At 35.8% G+C, this 15,518-nt stretch overlaps 1 protein-coding gene and 1 long non-coding RNA gene across 3 annotated transcripts; one reads left to right on the forward strand and one right to left on the reverse strand.

The window, feature by feature from the left end:
* The first annotated feature begins 1,566 nt into the window (after positions 1-1,566).
* LOC111380846 (cell division protein FtsZ homolog 2-1, chloroplastic-like) lies at positions 1,567-13,009 on the forward strand. 2 transcript variants are annotated; one of them, XM_023004505.1, is made up of 8 exons: positions 1,567-1,781; positions 2,141-2,866; positions 3,606-3,905; positions 6,934-7,024; positions 10,225-10,349; positions 11,394-11,486; positions 12,387-12,452; positions 12,586-13,009. In XM_023004505.1, the coding sequence occupies exons 2-8, from the start codon at positions 2,240-2,242 to the stop codon at positions 12,715-12,717; spliced, it is 1,434 nt and encodes a 477-aa protein (XP_022860273.1). In that variant the 5' UTR covers positions 1,567-1,781; positions 2,141-2,239; the 3' UTR covers positions 12,718-13,009. The 2 variants fall into 2 exon arrangements, with proteins under 2 accessions (XP_022860273.1, XP_022860274.1); XM_023004506.1 differs by lacking the exons at positions 1,567-1,781; positions 2,141-2,866; positions 3,606-3,905 and adding exons at positions 4,078-4,185; positions 4,545-5,270; positions 6,010-6,309.
* A 704-nt stretch (positions 13,010-13,713) lies between these two features.
* LOC111380849 lies at positions 13,714-15,066 on the reverse strand. The gene is made up of 2 exons (XR_002700248.1): positions 14,940-15,066; positions 13,714-13,967 (listed from the first exon to the last, which is right to left on the reverse strand). It is a non-coding gene; the product is annotated as an uncharacterized LOC111380849 (long non-coding RNA).
* Between the last annotated feature and the right edge of the window lie 452 nt (positions 15,067-15,518).

Below are 15,518 nucleotides of genomic sequence, written 5' to 3' on the forward strand. Positions count from 1 at the left end.
AAGATGATAATGCATTTTTTAAATATTAATAATTAAAATAAAAAAAAGGAAAAATCCACAACCAGACCTAGCAAAACCTTTCCTCCACCTAAATCCAACCCTAAGGCCATCTCCAGTGTTTGTACCATTTCACCAAATGTTGGTGCAAATTTCTTTCAATGTGGCACCAAACTTTGCATCATTTTGGTGTAAATGGTACAAAATGAATAGTGCTAATATGGTGAAACGCTATTCACTTTGCAACATTTAAAACAGTGCAAAGTGTATAATATTATTTTTGCCTTTGCTTTTCCTTTTCCAAACAAATTGATTAAGGGTATTTATGTCATTTGTGCAATATATTTTTTAATACAATAAATTATTAATATCATTATTTGCACTTAAAATAAATTTTAAATATAAAAATAATAATAAATTAATTAATTAATAAAAAGAAGAAAAAAACAAAATTATTTCTTAAAGTTAAAAAAATACAATAATCTAATTTTATTTAAAGAAAACGATATGAATTTCGAGAATTAAATTGCAATAATATTTCGACTTTGTAATATTGTAATATCCTAATTTGAAATGCATTGCACTATTTTTTAATGGCATGATTTAGTATTTTCATTGTCGTAGTGTTTTTATTAATTGTACTATTTTTTATATTATTAATGAATTTTATATTTTCCATAATTGAACGTAATTATTTATTTAGTAATTTATATATTTAAAAAATAATTACATAAATAATATTTCAAATAAATAAATTATTAAGAATAAATAAAGGAAAGAAAATGGTTAAATACTGTTCATTTGGTGCAAATTTCGGTGTAATGGTTGGAGATGGATTTTACTTTGGTGCAAGATTTGGTCTGAAATATGGTGCAGCACTGGAGATGCCCTAAAATCTCCCACTCCCTTTGCCTCTCCTTCTCCTTCCCTTCTCCATTATCTCTTCGCGAAAGCACTACGCACATTGGACTGTGATTGAGCAATAGTTTCATTTCCTTATACTTTGTAGAGAGATCGTCTATTGAAAGTTATACAATACAAACAAGTTGTCCCATTGGATTGACATCATTATGGGAGGAAAGATATTAACCAAATCTTGAAAATTCGACGCCCATAATTCATCTCATAACAAGTTGGACTCGTTCGTTGAACAAGTCAACGAGCAGCTTAACCTATTTGCATACCCTACCTCACTCTCCTTGTGGACTACAATTTTTACAAAGTTAGCTATTTTCCAACCAAAATAGCCATTTAGATTCTAAAATCACGACCAATTTTCATGAGCAAGACAATTTATCCTAATGAATATCTTATTTAAATCATGCACACTGAATTAGAAATATATAGCTCCAATACCCTACAAGAACTTCGTATAAAATGAAATTTTCACTATAAAATAAAATAAATTTCCTTTCATCTTCTTAAATTAAATTTTAGGACGTGGACGTCACATAGGTCTTCAGCTATCATAATAAAAAAATCGAAAATTAATAAAAGATAAAACTAACCAACCAATAAATTAAAGCCCCAAGTGATAAGGCTTTCTTCTACTTTTGTTCCTTTCAGCCCAGCCCAAAAGGCTGGAGGCCCACACATGTCGTCTCCCTAAACAAGAAAATGCCATGTGAGATGAAAGCAAGCTCAGTGGTATTGAATGATAAAGACTCGTGTGAACCCTGGAAATTCGCCATTCAAATCTCTATTGTAGTCTTTTCTTGTTGCTATTGAATTTCTTAACTACTTGCATTGCCGGTGGAGGCGTTCTTGATAAAGAGCAACACCAGGTTTTTTGTTGCAAGTCAACTTCATGCTTTTGATTTACCTATCTGAATTTTGTAATTTATTTGCTTTCCATTTTTCTCTTCGACGGCGTAGTTCCTTATTGGTATGACATTTAACTGATATTTCTGTGCTACATAGTGCATTATTTGAATGGACTTGAGGCGTATTTCTATCTGGGTTTTGTCAGAGCATTGTGAATTTTTGAAATCTCTAGCTGACAATTCAATAGCGTGCAATTCTATTCTGTAATTGTCCGAAAATTTATCATACCTAGTATGATACTTTGCTAGGTTTGCTACTGTGATGTGGCGTATTTTCATTAATTGAATTTTGTTTGGTTTGTTTGTTTATCAATTGTCAGGTTCTTAAAGTAAATCTTGAGCTTCAAGTTGGAGATATAGTCTGTTGAGTTTATCAATATTCATATTAAAACCAGATTATACTTGAGTATATTCCTGGGATGGCTATGTTACCGCCCCAGTATTTGATGCCTCCAGATACTCGAAGACCCATGGGGGTATTGAATGTTCTCGGAGGAAGAGTTGTCCCCTTAAAAATGGTTGAAGAAAAGAGTGGGCTTTTAGGTATTAGTCAAAAGTGTGGTTCAAGTGTTCCTCGATTCAAATGTTCTTCCAACTCTAGTGTTAATCAATTTCAAGGTAAGGACCCATTTTTGAATCTGCACCCAGAGATTTCGATGCTAAGAGGTGAGACAAACGCCTCAATGACCAACCCAAGACAGGAGAGTTTGAGTGGAAGTGTTACCGAGGGTGTGAGAGACTCATCAAGTGTGAACAATTACAATGAGGCCAAGATCAAGGTTATTGGCGTTGGAGGTGGTGGGTCGAATGCAGTTAATCGTATGATTGAGAGTGCAATGAATGGTGTGGAGTTCTGGATTGTCAACACTGATGTACAGGCAATGAGGATGTCCCCTGTGTTTTCCGAGAATCGGTTACAAATCGGTCAAGAGTTAACCAGAGGACTTGGTGCTGGTGGGAACCCGGACATTGGGATGAATGCTGCTAAAGAAAGCAAAGAAGCTGTAGAAGAGGCGGTTTATGGATCTGACATGGTCTTTGTTACTGTAAGTTTCTGCTTCTTTGAACCAAATGATTATCTGCACAAATTGGTTTTGCTGTTCCATTTCGTTTTTTTTTTCTTTTCAATTTTTTTCTTGTTTATGGGAGTTTCTAGCTGTCAAACTAGCACATATCCTGTATGCTGGTCATAAACTTTTAGATTCCTTCAATTCTCAGTACCAGCTATGTTCGGTCCTGGTAACAGAGAGATTTAGTATAACCTCCGGAAATCCTTAGTATCTCACTGATAATAAGAGCAAAGTTTCAGTATTTCCCAAGTCCTGTGCTAAATTTTTGAATTTTACAATTTTATGTTGGCTAATCAACCTAGAATCTAGGTGTTCTGTCATATTTGTTGACATTTTTCATTAATTTGGACCTGAAGTTGAGATCCCTTTTTTTATAGTATGATTTTTTAATTTGTTCATAGAGATCTAAATCAGTATCATAATCACTTACCATTTGTCTAACCATAATCAGAGGGTGATCTGCTATCTTCGACACTATCTTGACCTTTTCACGTTATTTGTAAAATTGACATTTGTTGCAGTAACTTAAACTCAGTTAATTATACATTAAAGGTGTTCATGGCCTATATGCTTAAAACACTCTTTGGTCTATGCCACAGTGTACTTGATGCTATGTACCTTTATGCACATTCATTAGTGAGCAAGTATTATAAATCTGGATGGTTGATAATGCCTACCTTTCATTATCTTATCTCAAGGTTTTGATAATGTGCAGGCTGGAATGGGTGGGGGAACAGGAACCGGTGGAGCTCCCGTAATTGCAGGGATTGCAAAGTCAATGGGTATCTTGACTGTGGGTATAGTCACTACTCCATTTTCGTTTGAGGGACGAAGAAGAGCTGTACAAGCTCAAGAAGGAATTGCAGCTTTGAGAGAGAATGTTGACACACTGATTGTCATTCCAAATGATAAATTATTGACTGCAGTTTCCCCATCTACTCCAGTAACAGAAGCATTCAATCTTGCAGATGACATTCTTAGACAAGGTGTTCGTGGAATATCTGATATAATCACGGTACGAATGCATATATATGATAAATTCAACTTCTATCCATTGATAACTGATAGTGTTATTTGCAGGTGCTTGATGAGTATTTTTTATTACCTTTTTCATTCAGTGGTTTGCTTGCAAATACTTTCCAGGAAAAGGGCTTTTTTTTTTTTTTTTTTTTTTTTTTGTGTGAACCCTGGAAATTCGCCATTCAAATCTCTATTGTAGTCTTTTCTTGTTGCTATTGAATTTCTTAACTACTTGCATTGCCAGTGGAGGCGTTCTTGATAAAGAGCAACACCAGGTTTTTTGTTGCAAGTCAACTTCATGCTTTTGATTTACCTATCTGAATTTTGTAATTTATTTGCTTTCCATTTTTCTCTTCGACGGCGTAGTTCCTTATTGGTATGACATTTAACTGATATTTCTGTGCTACATAGTGCATTATTTGAATGGACTTGAGGCGTATTTCTATCTGGGTTTAGTCAGAGCATTGTGAATTTTTGAAATCTCTAGCTGACAATTCAATAGCGTGCAATTCTATTCTGTAATTGTCCGAAAATTTATCATACCTAGTATGATACTTTGCTAGGTTTGCTACTGTGATGTGGCGTATTTTCATTAATTGAATTTTGTTTGGTTTGTTTGTTTATCAATTGTCAGGTTCTTAAAGTAAATCTTGAGCTTCAAGTTGGAGATATAGTCTGTTGAGTTTATCAATATTCATATTAAAACCAGATTATACTTGAGTATATTCCTGGGATGGCTATGTTACCGCCCCAGTATTTGATGCCTCCAGATACTCGAAGACCCATGGGGGTATTGAATGTTCTCGGAGGAAGAGTTGTCCCCTTAAAAATGGTTGAAGAAAAGAGTGGGCTTTTAGGTATTAGTCAAAAGTGTGGTTCAAGTGTTCCTCGATTCAAATGTTCTTCCAACTCTAGTGTTAATCAATTTCAAGGTAAGGACCCATTTTTGAATCTGCACCCAGAGATTTCGATGCTAAGAGGTGAGACAAACGCCTCAATGACCAACCCAAGACAGGAGAGTTTGAGTGGAAGTGTTACCGAGGGTGTGAGAGACTCATCAAGTGTGAACAATTACAATGAGGCCAAGATCAAGGTTATTGGCGTTGGAGGTGGTGGGTCGAATGCAGTTAATCGTATGATTGAGAGTGCAATGAATGGTGTGGAGTTCTGGATTGTCAACACTGATGTACAGGCAATGAGGATGTCCCCTGTGTTTTCCGAGAATCGGTTACAAATCGGTCAAGAGTTAACCAGAGGACTTGGTGCTGGTGGGAACCCGGACATTGGGATGAATGCTGCTAAAGAAAGCAAAGAAGCTGTAGAAGAGGCGGTTTATGGATCTGACATGGTCTTTGTTACTGTAAGTTTCTGCTTCTTTGAACCAAATGATTATCTGCACAAATTGGTTTTGCTGTTCCATTTCGTTTTTTTTTTCTTTTCAATTTTTTTCTTGTTTATGGGAGTTTCTAGCTGTCAAACTAGCACATATCCTGTATGCTGGTCATAAACTTTTAGATTCCTTCAATTCTCAGTACCAGCTATGTTCGGTCCTGGTAACAGAGAGATTTAGTATAACCTCCGGAAATCCTTAGTATCTCACTGATAATAAGAGCAAAGTTTCAGTATTTCCCAAGTCCTGTGCTAAATTTTTGAATTTTACAATTTTATGTTGGCTAATCAACCTAGAATCTAGGTGTTCTGTCATATTTGTTGACATTTTTCATTAATTTGGACCTGAAGTTGAGATCCCTTTTTTTATAGTATGATTTTTTAATTTGTTCATAGAGATCTAAATCAGTATCATAATCACTTACCATTTGTCTAACCATAATCAGAGGGTGATCTGCTATCTTCGACACTATCTTGACCTTTTCACGTTATTTGTAAAATTGACATTTGTTGCAGTAACTTAAACTCAGTTAATTATACATTAAAGGTGTTCATGGCCTATATGCTTAAAACACTCTTTGGTCTATGCCACAGTGTACTTGATGCTATGTACCTTTATGCACATTCATTAGTGAGCAAGTATTATAAATCTGGATGGTTGATAATGCCTACCTTTCATTATCTTATCTCAAGGTTTTGATAATGTGCAGGCTGGAATGGGTGGGGGAACAGGAACTGGTGGAGCTCCCGTAATTGCAGGGATTGCAAAGTCAATGGGTATCTTGACTGTGGGTATAGTCACTACTCCATTTTCGTTTGAGGGACGAAGAAGAGCTGTACAAGCTCAAGAAGGAATTGCAGCTTTGAGAGAGAATGTTGACACACTGATTGTCATTCCAAATGATAAATTATTGACTGCAGTTTCCCCATCTACTCCAGTAACAGAAGCATTCAATCTTGCAGATGACATTCTTAGACAAGGTGTTCGTGGAATATCTGATATAATCACGGTACGAATGCATATATATGATAAATTCAACTTCTATCCATTGATAACTGATAGTGTTATTTGCAGGTGCTTGATGAGTATTTTTTATTACCTTTTTCATTCAGTGGTTTGCTTGCAAATACTTTCCAGGAAAAGGGCTTTTTTTTTTTTTTTTTTTTTTTTTTTTTACAGAGAATATTATAATCTATTTGTAAACGACAATGCTAGTTGTAATTTTTATTCTTTCTTGACGAGTTTTCTTTTCCGTGGGTGAAACTCTGGAATAGGTAGTTAATAATTATGCTAATTAAATTTTGAATATGTACCTTTAGTCTATTTGTCCAATGAAATATTCACAGGACCAATATAAGATTCAACAATGTGATGATGAACCAATAAGTGAGCAATATGTTGCAGGGAAATACATGATTATGAGTTACGCAATTTTATAGCATGTGTAGTTGGAACATAAAGCTTGAATCTGATAATAAGATGGTGTGCGTACATGTGTGCTTGTACGTATATTGGTATATGCAAGCCTCCAGTTTAATGTTATTCTTAAGAATAACTGGACTACCTTTCTAATTATCTGAGACTGTTATTGGGATTTCTGATTACTAATTGTTGAAAGTTGCACTATTTGCAGATTCCTGGGCTGGTGAATGTGGATTTTGCAGATGTGCGTGCTATTATGGCAAATGCTGGTTCTTCATTGATGGGGATAGGGACCGCAACAGGTAATTCCAGTAAGCCTTTTGGTTTCAACTAGCTTTAAACTGTTCCTTTCTATCAATCACTCAATGTCATTCAGCCAATTCGGAGTTGTGCATCACCTGGCTTTTGGCTTATGGTCATTATTCCAACTCTTTGACTTCTCTTTTATCCCTTCTGTGTACATACAGTGGACAACAAGATTTTTCTCTTGTTGCTGTTTTCTTTAATTATATGTTTCCTATTATGCTTCCTCTTGGCCCAGACATGACAAGTAACAGGATAATCCAGCATTTCTTCCAGTGCTGTATGCATCCAACAGTCTTAAAGTGATTCCATGAATCAGAGTTCTAGATAACACCACTTAGATAGAAAAAGGTTGCTGGATTTATGCTTCTTGATTAGAATTTCAGGTTTTTCCTACTTACATAATGTGATGTCTTTACCCTTTCTACCCCTTTATGTCACAATCTCCACTCAAGATAAAAGGTGTTTTAGCCCTTTTGAGTAATAGAATTTATAGTGTACTTAGGTGAACACTGTTTCGTCAGTTTCTTCATATTTTGGCGATGCGTTATAGTGAGCTAGAACTGAATTTTTAACAATAGGTCATAGTTATTAAAAGAAAAAGTGCATTGAGCCACCAATTTGTCATGGGTTTGGTACAAAGAGAAGTGCATGATATTTCATCATAGTGAAAACATTATGTATGTTCAGAAGAAAAACTCTACGCATTACTATATAAGTTAATCTCACACAATGCTGCGACTGACAGGAGATTTTAAAAAACATTATCTAATTAGCTGTTATTTTGAGGAAAATCAGCGTTGACTCCATTTCTAAATTATCAACACCACGTGAGGAATCAAAACAAAGTTTTAAAAAAAAAAAAGGAAAGAAATCAGAAGGCCCAAAAGTTTCATAAACCTCTCAATTTTTTTTATTTTTTATTTTTTTTTATTATTTTTTTTATCCTTTGTGCCTTTCCAATCTGTACTCAGTTTGTGCTTCAGTAATAAGGTTCCTAGGGTGCCCCTCTCTAAACTTGGGCGTGCTATTAACATCTCTGAGATAGGTCACTGCCACATCCAATATTCTAGATAGGATTTAATTTTTGTAAAACTCAAGGAAACTGGATGTAATTTAGCTCAGCAAAATATAAGCAACTAAAGAAGGTCTATAATGTGCAAAATTAGTGTACAGGTATGATTTAGGTGGAAATGGAATGGTTGCTGGTATTGGATGAGTGTGGCAATAGCCACGGAAGTTCGTTTGCTTCCCTATTTTAGTATGTATATAAGGCCAGTGATGAGGGTCAAACTAGCAATTACATTTAAATATGAATCCAAGTATCATCCATATTTGGTGGATTCTGGATAGTACTCAAGGAACATATGTGTAAGGATGATTAATTTTAATATTTTTTTGTATGATCAAATTTCTAGATGCTCATAGGATTGCATTTTTTCAGATATTTATTAACATTTAAACGATTACCTTTTGCCACAATTACCTAGTAATATAGACAAAAGTATATCTTGAATTTAATTTTGTAGATAAATTACCTTAGTATCTGTTCTAAGATATTGTATTATCCAAAGAAAATTATACTTACAAGTGAAACAACTTAGTTAGATGTTTCAGATGTTTTAAGTGAATTATTTATTTTGATGAATTTTACACATTTCGAATTTTGACTGCTGCTGGTGTTAGTGATGCCCAAGTGCTTTGGTTGGCAGGGTGCATTTATGTGGTGGTATTTTTCCATTTGGGGACTAGAATTGACTCTGGAGTTATTCCTGTGAATACCTTATTGATGAGACTGATCTGCAAAATATGGGAATGAGTAGGGAAACTGTTGTTTTAGGGCCAGTTCCACATTTTATCAAGGGAGGCTTTGGGGAAGTATAAGAAACCAACTGGCCATGTATGATCAGGCTTTAACAATCTCACCTGAAAATAGTTGGTGTCCATTGAGGGAAGGCTAAACCTTTTATGGCATTTGACAACCATCATTTTTGTGTCTCCACCCATGGACTTAAGAGTAGAATTTTTTCTCCCAAAAAACCTCTGTCAACATGATGTTCTTGTAGCCTGAATCCATGACCTTTGCTCCGATACCATTGTAGGATCAGGTTTTAAGTATTGGTGTCCAGTGAGGGAATGCCAAACTGTTAATGTCATTTGACCATCATCATTTGAGTGATGCTACACGTGGGATTAAGAGTGACATTGTTGCTGCCCAACACAATAGTTAGTTCCTCAAACTGTAATTTTGTTTTGGTGTGTTCATAGATAGAGATCTTGCTTGACTTGTTATGTGGTATGATAACCCTTACTGCTGATTTTGACTCAAACATTTCTTCCAACTAGACTGCTGCAGTAGATGAGGTGTACAATTTTTCTTATGATCAGTTGGTATCAAAAATGCATTTTAAAAGTCCCCCGTGAGATCAGAAAATGGGCCTACTAAGAGATTGATTACTATATTGCAGAATGTGGGACTAGACATGTCTTGGGATATGATAAATTAACGCGGAAATGGACAAAGAGTGGACAGATTTCTACTAAATCTTTTTGACATCTTTTTGGCTGTCAAGAAATAGATTAGTTGAGTACTGCCTTCAGTAGCAATATTCCCTTAATCCAGTTGGTTACTGAAAAGGAATTTGCTGTTTTACCAAGAACAGAACCCTACCGACCCTCACAGCATGTGGGTCCCATGCCGTGCGGGACCTACCTGTATAAAAAATTGGCCAAAAACCCACCCTCCCACCCCCATGTTGTGAGTGCTCGGTAGGGGCCCTATACCCCAAGCATCACTCTACTGAAAATGCAGATTATAACAGCCATAAAGAACCTTGTAAATTCTGTAGTTTTTATCCTGGAATCTTGTCTTTCATTAGAAATTTATTTTCTTAGAATTGGATACATATAACAAAATTATTGATGCAAACATGTGACGCGATAAAAGAAATAGTATCATTTTGTCGAGTGATAACTTGGCACTCGGCAAACTGCTGCACCAAATTGAATTTTACTCCTTTCTGTCCCAAGTATAATTTTCTATAGCCAATCAAACAGAAAATTATATTTACTTGTACCAAAAAAAGAAATTTGGTTCATTATGCATTATGCCCTCTGCATCTTGCAACTTCTAGTTTTTGTAAGGTTCTTGTACTTTTGAACCTTAGCATGACCAGTATTGTCATCTTGTATCACACAGGAAAGTCCAGGGCCAGAGATGCTGCATTAAATGCCATTCAATCTCCTTTATTGGATATTGGGATAGAGAGGGCCACAGGGATTGTGTGGAATATTACTGGTGGCAGCGATTTATCATTGTTTGAGGTAGTTTTTGCTGCTCTAGTTTTTTTATAATGAGACATTATTTTTACCATCGTTTACCAAGATCTTGACATAAGGAATGGTGTTTTCATTTATTTTATAACTGCAAGCGTATTTCTTTTAATACCTTCCTCAGTGAAGTTTAGACAATGGTAAATCTGAGATTAAATAACATGAAAGATTGTGTACTATTTAAATGTGCAAGACAACTACTCTAATTACACAATATTTTGCAACCAAACCCTGCTGGTAACATTGACACTAAGTACTTCTAAGAATGATTCACAATCAACATATGTGCCTGATCTTTGGTGTTGTCTTGCATGTGGAAGCAGTTAACCGCTATTTTATGTAATGTATGTGTCCATTCCTCTATCTTTTTATTCCACTCTGACCCGCATGATTAGTGGAGATCAGGAGAACAGGTAAAGGCCTAATCGTAGCATGTATGGTTAGACAACTGATCACAACCTGAAAATTGTGGAAATGAAGTTTAAGCGTTTATACAAGATAATGAGATTAAACAAGAAGCCGCATGATATGAACTTCTTATTTACGATTTTATAAAGTAACACTAGGGTGACTTATCTGTCAACATTTCCTCTAGCACCCCAAACAGAACGAACTCTGCCTCATGTGAAGTTAGGATAGTACAGTTAACCTCTGTACTTGAATCTGTGCAGTTTGTTTCTTCTGTTTCTTAATTTTAATTCATTTTTACCAAAATAGGCCTATCTAGTAAGTGAAAGATTCATTAAATTTCACGTTACCCTTCCAGAAAGTCTTCTTCCAATGCCAATTAAAAGTAACCCATCAAATATTACTTAGCATTCTCAAACCTTCCTAAATTGCATATCGTTTTGGTATATAATAGGAAATGAATATTATTCGTCTTCTGCTGTTTATGACTTGTGGGTGGTTTGTCTGAAATAAACTATAATACGAGTAAATATGGTATTTCGATGGATGATTTTCTTTGTACTTTGGTGGGTAATTAACATATGTCTATCATCATTTCTGGACTCTCCTTTTTATGTGGAACGATAGGTAAATGCTGCTGCAGAGGTTATCTATGATCTCGTGGATCCAAGTGCTAACCTGATATTTGGTGCTGTAATAGATCCATCACTTAGTGGACAAGTAAGTTATCATCTGTTTAAACATATAATTGAACCTGCTTTTTACATATCACTCGTTATTTGAGACCACATTCACCTGTCTATGCACTTATAAGAATGGAATAGGGAGATGCATGCTAAATGTATTACGATGTCTGTTTCCTGTGGTGCTAGAAAAGGAACATTACTATGCTGATGCAATCTGGAAGCTAGAGGGTGAGGTGGGGAACTTTGGATAATTTGAATATTGACATTTGGAACAATATAAACATTAGAAACTTGAATTCTTAGGATAAATTTAAAATCGACTTTTCCCTTCGAAGGAAACATTAACTTTTGGAAACGTTGGGGCATCTCTATCTCTGCTAGTCCTCTTTAGTGAGATTGAGTGATCAGATGATTGGACACAACTTCATGACTATCAAGAGCTTAAAATGCTTGTGCAGAAGAAGTTAAGCTTGTTAAAACCAAAGTGACGTCTGATTTATTTTATCCATTCTATACTTATTGTTTGAAATATATATTTATACTATACTTGCATGTTTACTTTTCGTACTGAATTTATCTTTAAAGCATGAGAAGCAGAATTGGTTTCATACATCCCAACTCGGCTGATTCTGTGCTTGGGATGCCAAAACTAATATTAGACCTCTATTGCACACGTTAGGTGTAGAAGTATAAGCTGTAGAAAAGGTTAAGCTAGATGATTGAAACTGCAATGAGGCCTTAAAATATTCAACTCCAAGATGGTATCTGTTTCAACTGGATATTTTTTTTTTAGTTAGGTAGATGCAAACCGTTTTCATGATGGTGGGTGGGTTTGGTTTGGGGGCGACAAATACGTAATTTAACAGTCTTTTGGTTGGTAAGTTAGAGTAATAATGTTTGTGGGAATTAAATAGTTTGGTTTGCCTTGCTCCAGGTGAGTATAACTTTGATTGCAACTGGATTTAAACGACAAGAGGAAAATGATGGGAGATCGCTGCAGGTCTCTCTCTCTCTCTCTCTCAATGTGTCTCTATGCTTCTGTTTATTTATCCATTGCTCTCTGCCCCCACATGCACCAGCCACATCCACTCAAATTTTTAAGTAATGTTCCTTGGCCACTGGTTGAAGTGCAGGCAAATCAGCTGACACTGGGAGATACTAGCTTTGGAATTAATAGGCGACCTGCTTCCTCATTGGAAGGTGGTTCTGTGGAGATCCCTGAGTTTTTGAGAAAGAAAGGACGCTCTCGATATCCAAGAGCTTAAACACATGATTAGACTTTTGTTCCACTTGATTCGCTATCTTTGTACAGGATTTTGGTTATGCATCAAATGTGAGTTTTAGCTTTGAGAAAACACAGCCTCCACCCGTTTAGTAATAGGAGATAATGAATATGTTGAATGGTGAAATTAGACACTTTTAACTATATAATCATGTAATTTGTTCTACTTTCTATCACAATGAAGTGAAATAAGTTTGTGATCTTGTATGATGACGAAATACAAGCATAGTTATGCATGGATATGATTATTCTCCAAGATTGGTTCCTCTTTTGCATTTGAAGGCTCTCTCTCTCTCTCTCTCTCTCTCTCTCTCTCTCTCTCTCTCTCTCTCCCCCCATATATAGATACACACACGGATCTCTCTCTCTCTCTCTCTCTCTCACACACACACACACGGAGCCTACGACAAAACAACACAATCTGAATGCTTTACCAAACAAGACACGTACACCTGTGGCTTCACCATAAGAAAACAAAATAACTTGTCCCCATTCATTCCCGTACGATATAGAATCATAGATTCATTTGTTCTTCTACCATGACTCCCCAGAACCCTAATCAGTCCGGCCATCAGCTTCCGCCTGAATGCAAGAAACTATGAGAGCCAGATGACAATAAACGAGTGGAATCACGATCGAAAATAGTGATAGTAAACAGTTGAACAACACTAGTTAAGACGTGGTACAGAGTGGCCGTTAGAGACTAAAGAGAGAACGAGTCGAGGCATTTTGTCAGGTTTAGATTCCAGGTATATGGGTTCAGGAATACTCGAGGATTCGATTGACTTCACTACTTCTGAATCATCATTACTGAATAAAAATATAATGTCAGCTCGTGTCTCACAAGAGGAGCTAATTCCACCAAATTAAGAACACAAAATAGCTGTTGATTTATTACGGTTTAAAGATGATATTCTTTTCCTTCCTTATAATTTGCTTTTTCTCTTTATTAATACGTGTTTTCCCTGAATAATTGGCATTCAGTAAGAAATTATGTACCAGTTTTAACATTGCCATCCTCGAGTGTCAACTAACAATTATAGTACAAACTTCAAAACATTGATAAATGTCCTCTCAAGAGGCTGAAAAATACAAGGATGATCTCTCCAACACGACATAGTAATATAGTTAACCACGGAATTATAATTGCAGTTCATTGTATCAAGGTAAAGACACCAATTCCCATATCTTGATCATCCCATCATCGCTTGCAGAGGCAAGAAGACGGCTTTCCTGCCATTTTTCAATAAAGCAAACGTGCATAAGAATTCCATCTCCATTAAGCAATAGAATGCAAATGCTGCATAGCATAATCGTAGTAATGGGGAAACATTATAACAAAACTCTCGGGAATCAAAAGCAAGGTACATCAAAAGCAGCTTAGATAAAAGAAGTCTACCCAGGATACGAATATTGTGTAACCTAGTTCGTGTGCCAAGTTTTTTAACGTAGCATTAGCAATCTCTCTAAGAGAAGGTTAGATAAACAGGTTGAATTCAGTTTTGACAATGTGTAGTTGAGTTGCTCTAGAATCTGCATTCCATTATTTCAGAAGCATCAAGTTGGTAAAACCAATGACGCATGCATTCACAAGGAAACCCAGTAATCGTGGAATCTATTCCAGAATAGCAATATTTCATTTTGCACCAAAACCATGAGCAGTTTACAAGATGTTATAATTATTAATTACACATTGATGAAGGCAAAAGCTCAAAGAAAGAATAGAACTACTCAATTCAGCTAAATGTGAAGTTCATTTCCATTCTTTCAACTTGAAAGTGCTTAGAACTGGTTGCACCATCGTAAAGGAAGAAGCAGCTAATAGGATACTGCTCCAGTAAAGTGAGGTGCTAGTTCCACTAATGAGTACGAGATTTGCTATAGATCAGCTGCCAGGCCCAAAAAACTAAGCCCCTGTTTGGTCCCCATTAAATTAAAATTCATTTTTCTCTCTTTTCTTATCAACCACACATTCTTCAATAAAATAATATTACATGTAAACCTAAAAAAATTTCCTTTCTTTTTAACCACACATTCTTCAAAAAATTACTATTCCTTTCATTATAATTTGAAAAAATGGAGCCCAAACAAGGGCTAAAGAGCACTACTAGACAGGATTATCTCATCCAACCCATCAGATTCATTACACAGACTATTCAAGAATCTTGTGCATTGACTATGCATTTGAAATATCAATAGATTTACCATGGAACTCCACTTCACAGAATTTACATCCATGTCGTGAGCCTTGTCTTTCTTCAGAAGCAGTTGGTATGTAGGTCCATCAACCTGTAACCAAAAACAAGTAATCGTAACTACAGCAAAGCAGGAATAACTAACTTCGCGACACCACATTTTCTATGATCAATACATTGTCAAAACGGGTCACAGTCTACCGAAACAAATTACTGCTATCACGTGCATAGTTAGAACCTATTTAAGGTTTAGTTTACCCCCTTTTTGTCACCTCCTGCAACTCATGACAATATTTTAATTCAATTCTCAATAAGCAGGTTTCAGTGTGGAATTCTTAAAGTGTGCTCGGTTTTTTTCCTGGAGAGAGGGCAACAAGAATGTGCTGCAACCAGTGACTAATGGTTTTTGGGTTAGAGGTTAATCTTCTTTAGTTCCTATATATCTGATGCTGGTTAGCCTATTACCCCAAGGAGCGTGCAGAATGATAGACAATTCACATCTTTAGTCATCCATGAAAGTAATAACTTCGATCTCTCTTTTTCATTTTTCCCACTTCCCTCTGACCATCTAATGGTTGCATACAGAAGA

This window comes from Olea europaea, unplaced genomic scaffold, assembly GCF_002742605.1.
Source record: "Olea europaea var. sylvestris unplaced genomic scaffold, O_europaea_v1 scaffold2213, whole genome shotgun sequence".
Taxonomy (NCBI): Eukaryota; Viridiplantae; Streptophyta; class Magnoliopsida; order Lamiales; family Oleaceae; genus Olea; species Olea europaea.